General features: G+C 34.3%; 1 protein-coding gene across 6 annotated transcripts; it reads left to right on the top strand.

Moving 5' to 3' along the window:
• The first annotated feature begins 73 nt into the window (after positions 1 to 73).
• LOC110831331 (coiled-coil domain-containing protein 102A) lies at positions 74 to 17137 on the top strand. 6 transcript variants are annotated; one of them, XR_002543549.2, is made up of 9 exons: positions 75 to 399; positions 2221 to 2331; positions 3539 to 4290; positions 5098 to 5380; positions 7777 to 7983; positions 8696 to 8892; positions 9554 to 9631; positions 12260 to 12372; positions 14664 to 14889. XR_002543549.2 is itself a non-coding variant. In XM_022067212.2 (8 exons), exons 1-8 carry the CDS (start codon positions 286 to 288, stop codon positions 16426 to 16428), a joined length of 1797 nt encoding a protein of 598 aa, XP_021922904.1. In that variant the 5' UTR covers positions 74 to 285; the 3' UTR covers positions 16429 to 17137. The 6 variants fall into 6 exon arrangements, 5 of the variants coding, with proteins under 5 accessions (XP_021922904.1, XP_021922902.1, XP_021922905.1 ...); XM_022067212.2 differs by lacking the exons at positions 12260 to 12372; positions 14664 to 14889 and adding an exon at positions 16374 to 17137 and having other exon boundaries at positions 74 to 399; XM_022067210.2 differs by lacking the exon at positions 12260 to 12372 and having other exon boundaries at positions 76 to 399.
• The last annotated feature ends 51 nt before the right edge of the window (positions 17138 to 17188 follow it).

The following is a 17188-nucleotide window of genomic DNA, read 5'->3' as shown; positions in this document are numbered from 1 at the left end:
AAAAAAATTACAACACGATCTACGTGAGCAGCTATGGCAAGCTACGTTTCTTTCTAATCGTACGTATCATACTGGCTAAATAGGTCTACGATGATAATCTGTGACAGTGAATAATACTATAGTCTGTGGTTCGAGGTATTGCGAGGTTTGTGTGGTGTATTGGGCTTGACAGTTTTGATGTTTGAGGATTCTTATGATTGAATTTAATTGATGTTGTTTTGCATATAAGCAAGTTGTGCAATAGGTAGACCTTGCCCAAGACTGTTCCAGATATTCTGGACCAGAATGGCACAAGGTACTTCTAGCGGTACGTCTTCACGTAGGCATGGACGAAATGAACACGATACTTCGTCAATCTCTTCCAGTAGATATGGTGATGCAGAGTGGGAGGCGAAGGAGGTAATTTGAATTTTCAGGTGGATACTGGCTTAGAGCAATGTCGTTAATAGGATAAGAAGGAGAATGCGTTTATGTAAATCGGCAATTACTTTATTTGAACGGTAAACTGCTATCAGTTCTGTACGAGTTTTATATCTTCCTTCCTCTCCCCTTCACTCGTTCATCACCGCCCGCATTACTTGTCATTTGTGTTCATATTGTAATTTTTTTGCAAAACCACAAAGCCATCAAATGATCTCTAACGTTTCTTAGTACAGTCTTCCTAACTTGGTTTTTATATTAATAGTATGTTATTCAGAAGCTGTCTCAGTAGTCCTTACACAGTTTTGGGAGATACTAGAAAACTGCAGACTGCATATAATTCCTGCTTAATGTGAACTTCAGATCAGTCTATCTGTCTAGCATAGAATATGGTGATATAACCAGTCAACTGCAAAGGTCATACGTTATGCCAGCATGGGGTAGGTCCTCTGGTAACTGTAGTGTAGAATTAGACAAAAATACATGTATGAATTGTAGATCTCATTATGAACTAGATTTTATTTGAAACACTTTTCAGTGTGTTGAATATTCTGTAACAGAAAGGAAAAACATTTTGCCTCTGTTTAGTGTTAATAACTTTGTAATGGTATATTTATTTTTGCATTAAATTGTAAGGAGAGAAATTATTGTCATTCATTCACTGCTGTCTACAGTATGGAAAGCAAGATTATGATAACAATAATTGAAATAAAATAAATAGTAAATGGAAGAATTAATAAACTAAGTTTAATTTAAAATATCATTAAAATTTAATATGTATTACTCATTCAAGATTGAAATATTATGCCATGTGATTTGTGTTTTGATTGCATTAACTGAGGCAGGTTCTCTTCACTGGCAAAGTCAAGACTTTCCTGATGGACGTGTTATTATAATAGTGTTTTGTTGTTATTAACATTAATTATATATTATGCAATAAATACGTATTATATATAAAGTGAATAAAAGGTAATTATTTTTAGCATACAATTTTTTGTTCAGCCCTTTTCATACTGGGGTCCTCATACACCCCAGTATGTAGAATAAAGAATTCAAGGAGCATATAATTATGTGTGCATTTGTTTATGTATTTGTGTGTGAGAGATTTTTCTGTGTGCTTTCAGTTTACTTATAAATCCCATCAATCAATGCTGTATCTATACAGTCTGAGTTGCTGGGTACATTGTTAAATAAACCATAAAGAGAAATTCACCACATAATAATTGTACAAATGTAACGCATATCAAAGAAAAAGAGTAACATAGGTTAAAGAAATATTGGGATTAACAGGTAGTGAAATTTAATTAAGTTAGCACTATCTACTATGTAATTCCTGAAATAAATGAAGCGAAATTGTCTGAAAAAAGTTGTCCCTATTTTGTAAAGTTATTTGAAGGTGGTTATGTATGTATATATGATAGGTAACAGCTGATACGGGTTATATGAGTTGTAATGAAGACATGGGACTCCTAATTTCACAATATGTTTTTCCATGAAACATTATGTAACCTTCCAGAGAATTACTTATAGTTTATGTTTTCCATAACACAAAAACCAGATATGATATGTATGTGTTATTTATGATATGAAATAATTTAATTCCCTCAGTGAAATAATACATAAATTTCTTAATAAGTTAATACGTATGCTTAATTCAGAATGCAGTTCTAACATGTTAAAATCAAGAAAAATAAGTGACATTTTTATTGTTTGTGGTATTTACTATTAAAAAATGTAAAATATTTTTTAGAAAGAGAAATTTGATATGTTGGCCTTTTATTAAATTGCAAATTGTTTCAGGCATTACGTCAGAGAGAGTTGGAAGAGGCTAGGGCTCGTGCAACACAAATGGAAAAAACTATGCGTTGGTGGTCTGACTGTACAGCCAATTGGAGAGAAAAGTGGAGCAAGGTAATGAATTGATTTATATTACACGTGGGAAGTGCACCACTTGGCATTACTTTTGCAGCGTGTTGTGGACTTTCACATTCTCTATACAATGTTCATACACTGAATACATGTTCGGGTTATTATGCCTGTCTTTCCATCTTTCTGCACATATGGACTCAAGAACTGCTAAATGGATTTTGATGAAATTTTGTAAGAACATTATGCCAGTGGAGGTTACACCAGCTTAATATTTTCATAACAACATGCTGCGCCCATGGAGTTGTAAGGTAAGAGCAACAGTAGCACCACTTAATGCAGGTACCTGGATTAATTGATAATAGATTTTAAAAAAATATATGCAGGATTAAAGATTTTTTAATGTGTGAAACATGGTGAGATTGGGGGTTTTATGGTGGTGATGTTGTTGGTCATGGTATCTTTGGTTGTGGCATCACATGGTCTTGTAGTTGGTTACCGTTGTTGTTGAAGAATATGTTACCTACGTCTTATATTTGGTAACTGCCTACAAGACAATATAGAAGAATTATGTTTGAAACATTGTTTGTCAGTCAATAATTACAAACATGGTAATGATGTAAAACTTTGAGTTGATATGCAAAAAGTTTAATGTAGACAGAATCTGATCATCTAGGAGTTAAAAAGATAATGGTTATAATATTTTACAACATATTAACAGTTGCAAGCATCAGTTTAAAATGTGACTTAATTGATGTTTGGTTGCATGACCATCTGCACAGAATCTCAACATGCTAACCCACTGGCTAAATTATTCTGATGTTGGATTATAAATGTAACATTATCTAAATATTGCGGAGATTGTAAGTGTCTGTATGTCTGTCTGCCTACAGTTTCATCTATATAACCAGTGGATGTATTCAGAAGGAATATGGTAACAAAGTCCCTTACAAAAATTCTTCGGTAATTACAGTTTTGTCATGGATTTACATTGTTTGAAAACTGTTAATGCATTATATTTTCCAAATTCTGAGACTTCCAAAAACTCATGTATGTACATCCATTGGTTAGAATTACATAAATGCATTTCCAAGAGATGAATCAGGAGATTTGTAAATATTTAAGTGTTTTTTCATGGTTTTGAAATGCACGTTTCAAGTGTTGAGACAGAATCAATACATAGTATGAGTAAACATATATGCAGTAAAAGTGATATTCTTGTACAAAACTCTGTTTTTGTAATAAATTGCAGGTTCGAAATGAGAGAAATAAAGCCCGTGAAGAATCCAAGATACTGCGTACCAAACTAGAATCAGCTGTTAAAGAAACAAATGCTATTAAGCGTGAAAAACTGGAGTTGGAAAACCAGAATGATCAGTTAAAGAAGGAAATGGAAAGGATTCACTTGCTGCTGTTGAAGCATGCAGGACAATGGGATCAGGAACTGCTGGATGCTTTGGAAAGTGAAGATCCAGAACATGATGTCTCTTTAAAAACTGGAGATGGGGGCAATGCAGTTGGTTCTTCCAGTTTGCAGAATGTAGCTGAACTAACTGTTGGCTCTGTTAGTGCTGATCTCTTTCATTTAAATGAATCGTTGCAATCTAGGCCAGAACGTGAACATGGTGATTCATTAGTGATAGACAAGGACTCGTGTATAGAGGAGTACATTCTGCAAGGGGCTGTCCCAAGGCATGCCGTAGAAATATATGTTACTGCAAAAGAAAATGCAGTGGACAGAGATATTGATGGATTGGACGATGTTAGTAGAGATGATCTTGGTTTGGCTGTTTGCGGTGAAGTAACACAAAATATAAATAAGAGTGAAGTAACCTTTGACTTTCAGTGTAAAACTAATGATGACACATTGACAATGTCCAGAGGATTTTCTCAACAGGCAGATAGTGATCTTCCCTCTCTTGACAAGGAACATCTTCTTCAGAAACTGTCAATGTTGCAGCTTCGATTGGATGAAGCGTCAAAAACCGTTCAAGCTGAAAGAGAGTAAGTGGACTATTTATAAAATTTCCTCCCACTTTTTACACACATTGTTTTGGGGCTATTTCAGTAAGATCCACGTTTACAGTGCTTCATTTCCTGCTGTGGGAAATTTGTAGTATAACTGGTTAGTATTTTAGAATTCAGTGCATATTTCTGCTTGTAACAATCATACTTGAAGACACAATGGGAACACTTCAGTATTTATCATTTCTTCCCTGATATTGTTGCTATTTACATGTTTAAAAATATCATAGCCTTTTTTGTGCGTGCACGCATGTGTGTGTGTGGGGGCGCGCGCGTGTGCTTGTGCATGCTCATGAGGTAAATATTTTTTTTGGGGGGGGGGGAATTATGCGACTCATCAAAGAAAGAGAATTTTTTTGTTCATTAATTTTATACATCTACACTCATTTTTTTAGGAAGTCATTTTGTTTTGCCCATTTTCTTTCAGAATGTTAAGGTAAAGGTAAAATTGTTTTGGTGTTTAAGCACCATACCATGAAGATGTATGGGGGAGTTAAGGTAAGGTTTCACTTGTTCTTAACCTCAGCACTGTATGGAGGTGAGTGGTCAGTTTCATGCTTTTCTACCACTATAGATAAGGCCCCCCACACCAAATACTTATTGAGTAGGAGGTGTAAGGGCCTCAGAGCCAGTCTGAACATGATAGCAAAATTTATATTAATTATTAAATGGTTGTACACTAGAATTTGTCTAATGAAATACAGTTTTTATTTTAATTTGTTCAGTTGCAGATATATAGCATGCTACTCAGACCACTGAAACCACTCTGTTTGCCTCTTCCATCAGTGAAAAACTCCTGTTGCACCGTGGTCTTGAGAAGATGCAAGGAGAGCTCCAGGAACTGAAGGATCGGTGCGAAGATCTCCGAGCTTCGAAACAGGAGGTTGTTCGGGAATTACTGCAGCTACAAGACCAGCATCAGGATCAAGTCCGTCTCATTCAGCTCGATCTGCAGGATGAGGCTACCTCTCGTGAGGGCATGGACCGACGACTGGCTGATCTGCGCACCGAGGTGGGCAACACTACTGCTGAGCATATCTCTGGTCCAATCACATTGGGTCAGCAGTGGGTGCGTCTGTTTCTCTGATGACTAGCAGCGTCCTGCTCCTGTATTCTGCACCATGCTTTAAGTACTGTTTTGGTTGATTGATTAACTTTATGTTAACATGAAGTTCAGTTTAATTTGAAAACTCAGAACAGTTTAGGCCCATTGTAATTTTTTCATTTTGATCTTATAATTTGTCTAAATTAATGCAGTACCTAAATTTCCTAATAAACTTATGCTAGACCTCCCAAACACCAAAGTAAGCTGGTGAATAACATATGTTAAAGAGACTTTGTATTTAAGAAGTGAAACATTGTAGGCAGAGTTAAATACATACAAGGTACATATTTTAATTTGGTTTCCAGAATAGCTGTTTTAATCACAGTGTGGTATTTGCGTTGCAGGTTCTAATATGTTGAAAACATATGTAGTCTTTTTGAACATGACATTTATAAGTAGTAGTGAAAAATTATTATTTTAATTCATAGAAATGACCATCTAACAATAATGTTCTGCACATGTTATGAATCCTGTGTACAATGCTTTTTGGATTTGTAAGTAGGCTTACTAATCTAATCCCACAAAGTGCAATCTTCCTTGAGAAGCTGATAGTTAAACAGTTTGTCAAGAATTTTTTTGCCCTTTATTGAACCAGAGGATTTATTACTATGTTAAGAAGAAATTATTAGCCATTTTAACCAAGTTCACTCTGCTACATCTTGTTCCTTTAAGAATAATTTTAATATTGGATTCCTATCTACAGCTAATGTAGGTCTTCCAGTTGACTGTTAGTAGATTTTCTGAATGAAGCTTTGTATGCATTGTTTGCTTTGCTTTACTTTGTATTCTGAAATTATTATATGTGATTATTTCATTTCTGTTTTACAAGCACAGAAAGATTTGATAGTTTTGTAACTATCTGGCTGAATCACATTTTTCTTTGCATCATTCTGTATATAACAGTTATTTTCTTTGCTGTTTTTTATAGTCATAATACATGATTTTTTGCCCTGAGGAAAGAACACAAAGGAAAGTATTTGAATACTAAGTTCTATGGAGAATCTTTAATATTCACTGCTTTACTTTAATGATGTTTCACTGTATTTCAAATTAAATTTTAATTGCATGCTTAAAACTCAAGTATCTACTCATCCATGTGCATGTAAAAGACCTAACTATTTGATTGATTTAGATCAGACTGTGTTTGATAGACAAACACTACATCTTGTTAATCCCTTTTTGTTTGTGTTTACTTTCATAATTTTAATAGTTGCTTTACTCCAGGGCCAAAATTAATGTTCACTTGTATTGTATAGCATTTATATTGTACTTATGTTAACGTAATTTATTTTGTAGGTCATGTAAGTGTCTGTGTTGTCTTTTACATGTCTTTTTTGGGTCCTTTGATAGATGTTGATTCTGATACATGAATACTACCACGTGAATTTTAGCACGTATATTGTATTTGTTTCAATTTATTTAAATATATTGACCATATATTTACATATATGGTTTTTCTTGTATATCTTTTTCAGTCTGGTTTTGATTTTGGTGATATATGATTATCATCTTGTGTGCATTTCATTTACATTTTGTTGTAAGGCCCATATTACTTAAGGACCTAAAACATTTCTGGATATGTCTCATTGAGCCTGAACCAGAGAAATGAGTGTCTTCAATAAAAGTTATAGGGAACTATAAGGTACATGTGGTATGTCATAATATTTGTATGATAACAATATGTATTAAGTGTGCAACCATTGTAAATGTTGTTTGGATTCCTGTTATCACTCTACCATATACCATAGTTTGAATTGAATTTAAAATACAATCCATATACCTACGCAGGAGACAGGTATCATGTGTAATAATTGAAACATAAATTTTAAATTCTATCTCATAGAGACATGTTTGAATTAGAAATCTAAATAAATCAACAACATAAATTAATATAGATGCAGTCAATGGGGTTGAAGTTGGGGGGCCAGAAGTTCAGGATGCCAGTCATCCAATCCATTGATCTAAAATATAAAGTGTTCATTATAAGGTGAACATGTCATGACAGTTGTCCTGGTACTACAAGTTCTGTCTGGTGACTAGAGGTTTATTCATCCCTTGTTACTGTTGGCAGTTTTGAGAATGGAACAGTAAGGTATTCAGGGATAAGAAATCTACCATATCAAAGAAGCCATGATTACAATGAGAGACCTTTTTAGCTGATGTGCTATCTTTCATGTAATGTGTGGATTTTTAAACTATCATTGTTTTTCTCTTTTTTTAAAAATTTAATTTTGGGTTTATGTGACTCTTGCAGTTGGTCAGATGAGATTGTGTTCATATTCTCTAATCCACTGTTGTCATAGTGTATATTTAAATAAGTAAGTCTAATGATGATAATAAATTTTGTGGTGTGAACACAGTTGGAGCGCTTGCAGGCAGAGAATGCTGCAGAGTGGGGTAAGCGGGAGAGACTAGAAACTGAAAAATTAGGACTAGAACGAGACAACAAAAAGTTACGTGCTGAGGTCCGAGACATGCAGGAAAGGCTGGAGAGGAAAGGTCGTCCATTATCAACAACTGATACTGATGTTCGGCAACTACAGCAAGATCTTGCTGACAGAAATAAAGTTAGTAAATCAGTGTGTTAGTTGGGCTCATAGTTTCCTGTAAACATAATTTGCTCTGTTGTAACTTCTGATTTCTTGAGAACTATTTTATTATTGTCATCTTCTATCCAGACTTTCAAAAAAGCAGTAAACTGCTAAAAATATTACAAAACATCACAGTTTGTTGCCACTCCTGCTTCTTAATTTGGAGGTCCCAGATTCACTCCTCAACATAGAGGCTGGCTATTGTGTCTCTGCTATAGTACTTTAACTAGGATGTGATGATTTCCTTCTAATTGTCTCCCTATTCATCATGTATAACCATCCTTCTATTCAGTAAACTTGGATAGCTCAATCAGAAAAGTGGCAATCTACAAGCAACATGACTGGATTTTGATATGTGGTGGGAGCCAGTAATTTTTATCTTTGCCACTATATTCAAACTGGCTCTGTGGCTTCCAGTCCATGGTGTACATTGGGCTCTTTGTCTTAGGCTAGTCACTGGACTGTGAAACTAACAACTTACCTCCATCTAGTGCTGAAGTTAATGGTGCATTGAGTTTTTTCTTTACCTACCATCCAGCTGTATGTTACCTAAGAAACTGAAAAGCATAATTAAATAACTAGAAGCAGAAAACATCTGAAGAAAAGTTGCTACATCTTGTTCATGATATATATTTTAATCAAAATGCTGACTTTAAATTTATTTCAATATAATTTGTATTTGGTGTAGGAATTGTCAGATTTGAGACATTCTCATGGGAAGTTGAAGAAGGTGCTTCAAGACAAATCTACAGAACTAGCACATGCTGTGCGCAGAGCAGAACAGTATGAAGCCGAAGTGAAGCGCCTACGTGGGAGAGTGGAAGAACTGAAACGAGAGTTAGCAGTTGCTGAGGACGAAGTGGATAGTGCCTCCAATAACATCAGGTTTACATTATTCTGTCTTCGTCAGGCATTTTGCTAACAGTAGCCAATTTCATACTTTATTATAAATGTAATTCTTTTGCTAGTTATTTGTTATATAAGTGTACATTCATCTTATTTGTCCTTCCTCTCTTTCTCTGTATCTCTGCATCTCTTTGCTTATTACTATATGATGGAAAAAGAAACAGTGTTATGTAAATTCATGAGTCATGTGATAAGGTAGTGATTTTCAAAATGTTTATTTTGTTTGAGTTTGCACGTTCTTTGGGAACTCATCTTCCCCTTGTTTCGACAATTAATATAGTTCTTCTCTGAATCTCTTTTGAAATTTTATTATATTACTGACTTCTTAAGATAGTGTAATTGCGTCATATTGTGAATATTATATCAATTATTTATTTTAATCCGTCTGATCACAATATATGTTCCGTATCGATCAATCGATACGGAACATGAATGATATTTTATTATCTTAATTATAAGAAATTTTAAATAAAATTATATTGTGATCAGACGGATTAAAATAAATAATTGATACTGACTTCTTATTTTGGAATATATGTAAGTATAAAAGGTGTTTACTGAATTTGAAGTTTTAGTTAACCGTATCTCTTATCAATATTTCCTCTATATGCCTTAACTTTTTAACTTTTCTGATTTCAAGGAAATTGCAGCGCACCAATGATGAGTTACAAGAACAAATTGAAAGTTTACAAGTTCAGGTGGAACATCTTCATACAAGGTAAGAGTTAGGAATGGCCTTTAATCTGTTGCCATACCTGACACAGTAGAATGTACTGAAATTAAATGCTTCGTGCCCTCCCTGTTGGATTTCACATACTGAAACGTAATGTATTTAAACTGAGTGTCCTGGTGTCATCACTGTATGTAAGGCACGGCATATGGTTAATGGATGGTTGTCACATTAGCTTGCTAAGAAATTAAGGCTGTCTTTGTGTACTATAAAGACTTGAACAGTTTTTAAACAGCAGATCCTTACTTTAACATTATTATTTTCAGAATGATAATTTCTTTAGATCCTGACTGCAATTTAGTATAGGCAAAAATAGTTTAATTAGTTGTTTTTAACCCCTGAAACCAGAACATATCTGCTTTCCTGTTCCAACATCTGATTGACATGGTTGTACATCCAGCAACCACTTTGGCAGTATTTGTTCATAATTTTACATCCTTTTGGATGTTATTCCAAGATTTTAACATGGTAGAGAGATAGACTTCTGCTGTAAGTTGGTGCTTCCAGCTGCCAGAAAACTTAGAAATTGTTTCAGTTATTTAATTGGAAAAGTTTGATCACCTTTCATTTTCTCAGTGCGGTCAACAAGGCATGGTCATGTTGTGGTTTGAGCTCTTCTGATTTCCTTTCATTATTACTAAAGACTGTGGCTGGTTTTGATGGACATTAAAACCTGTGGCGTGTTATAAAGAAACTTTGATTTAGTATAAATTTTGTGTGTGAACTTGCATTTGTCCCAAAGGCATATTGAAATACTGAAATGAACAATATTGAATTTCTCCAAAACAAGTGTTGCCATGGATTTGCATGTCTGGAGGTTTGCATTTTATACATAATATAATGAAAGTTTCTGCTATTGAATATTTTAAATCAGAATACTGAAATGCATTAAGGATTTTGTTGAGTACTAGTGTAAAAAGCGTGTTGAAATTAAACAGAGAATGATTTCTTTTATATCTTAATCCCTTACCTTTCTTCTTCCTTCCCTGCATACCTTTCATACCTTTTGTCTCCTGTCCTTTCTCCCACATTCCTTTTCAGTTTCTTTTACATCCCATCTCACACTTCTTTGCAACTGTATTCTTCCTTTTTATTTAACACATCACATCACATTGTCTGGATTTTTAAAATTTGCGTGTGCATGCATCGAATATCAGTGTCCATCACACAACTTCCTACATTGAAACTAGTCTACTTCATGTTGTGTTAAAAAGTCTTCTGAAACCAAAGAATCTCATTGGAAATTACTCATTTTTTTCTTGTACAGAACATTTTGTGGTGTGTTGCCTTTATTGAGAACTCTTTATATCAACTGTGTTACATGTTTGTTATCTCTGTGAGAGCATGCAGTCATTCACTGAGCATCAAAACAGGCTTCAAATTTGGTTTTATATAGTGTAGATGTTTGGAGTAGTTGTAAGGAAGTGACTGTATGAGATATTAAAAGAGAAACTTGTCTCTCATAACTGCAGTTAAGGTCTTCATTATTGTGTAGCATCTTGTTTTAAGTGTTGTGTGGCATTTTGGAACTCCACTATTTTAATAAATTTCTGCAAAAGATTTTAATGCTAACATTTGTCACTGACTAGTAGTGGAAAATAAGTTACATAGTTTCTGAAGCATCCTGTGTCTAATTTCCTATGTTTATCCGGAAAATATTCACTAACATAACAGGGACATGCTTCTTCCATCTTCAGGGCTAAGGATAGAAACTATGTATGTCTCTTCAAAATGGTATCTACCTAGAAGTACACATGGCATTACAACCCAGAAGGCTAACATCAAGATCTTCACTGATGTGGGATCTTAAAATCTCTTTGTGTTGAAAACAGATGTCTTTTTACCAAAATACCATATTTTAACCTTCATACCAGTAAAAAATAAATTGTTGTAAAGTTTGCAGTATCCCTAGTTTTTTTATGACTTTCTCCTCCACAAAATGCATAAAGTTAGTGCTAGATGGGGAGGTCATATATGTGATTAACTTTAACTGAAACTTGAAGCAAACTATTGAAAAATAACTGGCCAGTAGGCGTCAATTCAAAGCTCACATTACAATTTTACTGTTTACTCCAAAATACAAAATAATTTCATTCATATATATTGAATAGTTTCATAAATGGTGTGTATTTACAACCTCCCCATTTAAAAAGTAAAAAGTAAAGCTGTCCCACTATACGCCATGTAGGCGCTTGGGGGAGTGGCGGTATAGCTCCTACTCATTCTTGACCTCGGCACTAGATGGGGGTGAGTGGTCAGCATCACGCCCCGGTCCTATGCAGTAAATTAGTATATGGCAAAGTGTGTTTCTATTTAATATCTATAACTTCTATTTGAAGTATTTTTTGATGCAGTAAATATTTATAACTAAAAATAATTGCTGATTTGGCATTGTGATATCTGTAGTTTATAAATGATAGATTAATATTTGAAACAAGTTAACATCAGGTCCAATGAAGTATATAAAATGGCAAAGACTGCATATGTAAATTCTGTGCTCTAATTGTAATGTTCTCTTTTATTGTTTCACCACAAGGTGAGGTACATCAAATTTATGTTCAGTACATACTTTTACTCTCTGACTAATTTTGTACTAATCCTTAAATTCGTTGACAGCCAGCAGCTGTGTGTTGAGAACTCTGCTCCATCCTCTTGAAAGCAACGTCTTAATGTACTAACATTAAGCTTTAACATCTTAACTGGATTGAGGCTTTGTTTTGGGATATCATGTGAGTTTTTCTATTCTTGTGACTTCCTGCTCAGAAATATGGTTCAAGTTCTTCAGTTTTGTAATTTTAGATAAACAATTTGCATGGAAGTTTCTCTGAGAGTGACTAACTTATTTATGTTTGCTGTGTTGGACAGACTCTTGTAAAACGTACGCTCAACTTAAATATGTATTGCATGTGTTGTAATGCACTTGTCTGTATCCTTTATTTTCTTGTACAGTAAGTATATTAATTCTGTACTGTAAACAACTTTTGAAAACATATAATTAACAGAGTTGACTTATGAACTGTATGTTTTCTGCTTACTATCTAATACTTATCCTTAGTATAGGAAAGTGCTTTTGGCTTAATTGTGGACTGTTAAAAAGTTGATTAATTATTATTCAAATAATCTGTCATAGCAGTCTTTACCTTTTTTTTGGTACATTAGGAATTAGAGATTTGAAATTATTCAGATGCAGTTCATGCTGATTTTGAAAAAGGCTTTATAAAAGCAGGAATGTTAAGTTACGCAGACTTCATAAATATGAAAGTGAATCAGCTTGTATGAATATTATGTAAAATTTTTAGGAAGTAAAATTCCATATTAAGTGTATACATCAGGATGGTGCAACTTTTTTCTTCCTATGGGCTGAGAATGGTTTTTCCTGTTGGAACCAAGGGCCAAGAAACCCCCCTAATAGCTAGATTTTGTGATTGTTTACAAGTTTTATTCAGAAATTATGACCAGTCGTATGCTCAAATATAAATTTTATTTAAATGTGCACGAATTACTTCAGAGTTAAATAGCAGCAACATTTTTTACATCCTTCAGAGTAAAGAAAATAAATGAGCTTGCAGTAAGTAGTAACAAATTAAAAAATAATGTTATGTGCCTAATTACGAGTAGCTTTGGGCTGGATGTGGCCTGCTGGCCACCAATTGGAGTACACTGATGTACATCATTAGTGTATGGTTATAAATGAGAAATACAAAGATAGGATTTGCCAATTGCACTGTCCACATGCTCGTAAGGCAATTATGGTGCAAATACTTAGGCACCAATGTCTGCATGTGGGAGAGTAGAAATATCTGTGGTTTAGTGAAATCTTGTATTTCTGTATATTTGCATGTATGTATGTGAGCATTTAGTTTGCTATATCTAATATGCATCCATTTGATTGCATTAGGACATGCCATTTTCTGCTGTCTTTTGTCATCTTTAGATTTTATGGTCATGGAATGGAATTAATAAAGCAAGTTGGCAATTCTTATCAACTTTGGTGTTGAAACTTCACAACACAGGCAAAACATGGGAATATTATTATGAGAAAACTTAAGTTCTTAATCATTTTGAATTGTGCATTGAAGATATAGTTATTTCAGTTATGTATTATGTACCACATATTATGTATGTAGGTAAGTCAAAAAGGATCTGCAGTATAGTTATTAATATTAACAAAATTAAAGTACACAACTCACGAATGCTTCATTTTTCAAGTTACCCTGCCTTTCAACATACTTGGTCCAGCACAAGCTTTTCTATGCCTTCAGAGAAATAATTTGTCTTGACATGAAACTACATATACTCCACATCTGTCATGGATGATTTGAGTAATCTGCAGGGAGTTTGCCATTTCATCAGTAGTCTCCCTCCCATTATCAAGAATTATATGCACATGCTTGGTGTTCATTTCAGTCATCGATGTGACAGCACACACTGATTGCTTTACATCACTGACTAGCCATTTAGTAGCATTTCAGTTGACTTGTACACAGTTTGTTGTAGCAAAACATGCCACCATACTCTGCAGTTAGTCTATTGTGAATGTTATCAAGTGTCACAATGTTGAGACCATGAAAGTTTGTTCTTGTTTGTTATGAGTTGTAAGTGAATCAGCCATGTTCACATCACTGGTGGGGGAAAGACACCTGAACATGCAGGGTCAAGTATGTAATTACAACAACAGAGAGGTTTACTGCTTATGGCTGTATGCACATTTGACATTTGGGTCATTCACAAAGGAGAATTGTAATAACTTTGTGGGTACTTATTGAAATTCTAAAAATATTTACAAGTAACCTCACTTCAGAAGACATGGCAGATGATCATAAACTTTCATAATTAAGTTGTGTCTCCTTGCCATTATGATATGAACTCATATCATCATAATGGTAAAAGACTTGGATTTGACATCCAGCATTTAAAATTTCTTTACTATTTCTTAATATGAACATAATGTGGTCCATTCATATAAAATATGTAATTGTAATATTTCCTTATTATTACCTGAATAATGTTTTGGGTACAGGGTTCGTATGTCCAGCTCTTCAACACTTCTCTCCCACAGAGGACCAGTGTTGCTTGGTGAGGAAGCAAGTGATGATGACATTCGTGACTATTGAGTGAACGTGTGCACAAGTGCTTGACAAGTGCCTAGACTGACAAGTTTGCAGTAGAAAATAATTTTGTTGTCTTAAACATAAGACTTCTGTACCAAGTAATGTCTCATAATAGGAATATAGGTTTATCACAGATTGTCTAGTTTTTGTGTTCCATAGTGGCAGTGGAAAAATGTAACTTATCCTGTCCACTGTGTTGCAAACATTCCTTCCATAGCAGTTTATAATTGGATGAACAACGTGGAGACCCCTGGCCTGTTTCGATGCAGAAGAAATCTGAAATATTCCGGTCTTCTTCTGCAACATCCTGCAGCTGTGTGACCATCTGGTTTGTGTATTAAAATTCTTTTAATTTTTTAAATGGAAGAAAGAATCCAAAACAAAAGGATAAATGGAGCATTCTGTATCTTCTTAATTTTGTTTTTGTTTAGTATTGCACTGTCATGTATGTGGCATTTCAGAATGATAATTAGATGTTGATGTTGGTTTTTCTGGGGTTTAACACCATGTAAACTAGTAGGTAGACATTTTATAGGAATTTACTGGCTCCATGTTCATAGTCTTGAGCCTCCATCTTCAGCCCTGGAGATGGAGGAAGTATGTTCCTCTGAAGTGTTAATGTGTATCTACAAGTCCACATTTTATCACAATCCAGAAGACCAACATAAATATCTTTACAGATGTGAGAACCTCAAATTTCATAATACTGTGGCAATGAATTATTAGTGATTAAAATTGTTTCCCTACATTAAACAAATATCAGAAGTGAGGTAAGTGTCCATGGCATTAAAATCAAAGCCAGTGCTTCTTAGACTTTGTATATACCAGTCTCCTTAATATGTTATCAAAGCAGATCAACTTACTGTTGGTATAAAGTATGGCAAATAATATTTGAAGGTACTAATAATGCTAAAAGAATAACTTATCTGTTTTATATAAAAGCCAGTTTGATTTTTTCAAATTAGCTTGCACTCACAGAGGCCTACAAATTCTCAGTAATGATTCTAGATGGCAAAATATTGTGTTGCTAATTGATACTACCACTATATAACTTAGAAGTAATTCTAAAAGAAGTCATGAAGTATGGAGAGTATGGGTGAAGGAGATGAAAGTACAAAATGGATAAAAGAAAGGATGAAAGGAGTAAGGGATGAAGATATGAATGAAGTCATTCTGCATTGAATTTCAGTGACCCTTTTCCACTAATTTAAGGTAATTAATTCCAACTATATAATTGCATACTGTCATGTCAAGCATTTCTTACAGCATTCACTACTTTAGCTTATGTAATATAAAACAATTGCTATAATAGCAGCACAGTGTTTCTCTAAAAATGACTCATAAATAGTGTGTAAAGTGTGTGAGTGGTTATATTAGAGTATTTGAAGTTAAACCTTTTTAGTCCATTACCAGAACTGTCTTTTTTGGTCCAATTATAAAGGGCTGGCCATAGTTGGTGTAGAAATACAGCTGCTCATCAGTAGTATGTCAGAAGAAACATGGCAGGCACTCCCAAAATTGGAACAAATGTTGATGGTTTAATTAACTTAATGCTGGTGTGTGGTTGTGGAGGTTGAGTGTCAGACTTTATATTGTGGTCTGTCTGACTTTGCTTTTAGGGCAACAGCATGGGATAATGCAGGATTCCCAGGTACAGTACAGATTAGAAGTTAAATGCGTGTTTACAAAGAGGCGCCTCTGATTTTATCTATCAGTGTGATGTAATAGATTTACTCTCGTTTGAAGAAATGGAAGATCAAAACTACCTGTACATATTATTGCAGAGACTGTCATGTGCATTGATATGCTTGTAGCTTCAGTGGGGTCATTTTCATTAATTTTTCTTGGAACTTTCATGTATTGACAAAGTTTGGTAAGATTGCAATCTCAGATTCCATGAAAGCCCATTCAGTGGTTTTCAACTTCTAAAGAACTTGAGTTAAGGTCATCTTGGTTGCCAGGTCACTGCTTACACCATTTGCACAAAAGCTATGCAGATGTGAACAAGGTGTATTTACAAGAAGAACATGTGTTCAAACATGAAATTTCCTTCACATTAAAATAATTTTCTGCTGTTCATGAACATGCAGCAGTGATTATTCTGACGAGGAAATACTGTATAACAGCAGTATGCAAACTGGTAACAAAATTTTGGGACATGGGAAATGTTTGTGACCAGTGCTAATTGAGTGAAAGAACAACTGAAATGATTAAACTGTGTTGTCTGTTCCTTCAGTCAGCTGCCTAAGAAGTATTTAGTATTGACATGGCACAAGTTGGAAGGCCTTCCATTTTCAATTTTAAAAGTATAAACTTGTGGATGATTTATAGCTGTTATTAACTGTCCGTTTAAATGACTGGAATAAAACAATTTTGTATATGATGACTGAAGGTTTTCATGTGTTGCTGGTCTAACCAATGGCTGCTCTTAATT

The sequence above is a fragment of the Zootermopsis nevadensis genome, unplaced genomic scaffold (genome assembly GCF_977971745.1).
Source record: "Zootermopsis nevadensis isolate Lab colony 2312 unplaced genomic scaffold, Znev_1.0 Znev_ptg000020l, whole genome shotgun sequence".
Classification (NCBI taxonomy): Eukaryota; Metazoa; Arthropoda; class Insecta; order Blattodea; family Termopsidae; genus Zootermopsis; species Zootermopsis nevadensis.
Note: the sequence above shows the minus strand (reverse complement) of the source record. Positions and strands in the feature narration are given on the sequence as shown.

What these genes read in the sequence shown, in the direction of transcription:
- LOC110831331 (XM_022067210.2), top strand. Translation starts at nt 286, where the DNA reads ATGGCACAAGGTACTTCTAGCGGTACGTCTTCACGTAGGCATGGACGA. An exon ending in ACCGTTCAAGCTGAAAGAGA is followed by an intron (nt 4,291 to 5,097) that starts GTAAGTGGACTA and finishes CTCTTCCATCAG; the next exon opens with TGAAAAACTCCTGTTGCACC. An exon ending in ATCTTGCTGACAGAAATAAA is followed by an intron (nt 7,984 to 8,695) that starts GTTAGTAAATCA and finishes TATTTGGTGTAG; the next exon opens with GAATTGTCAGATTTGAGACA.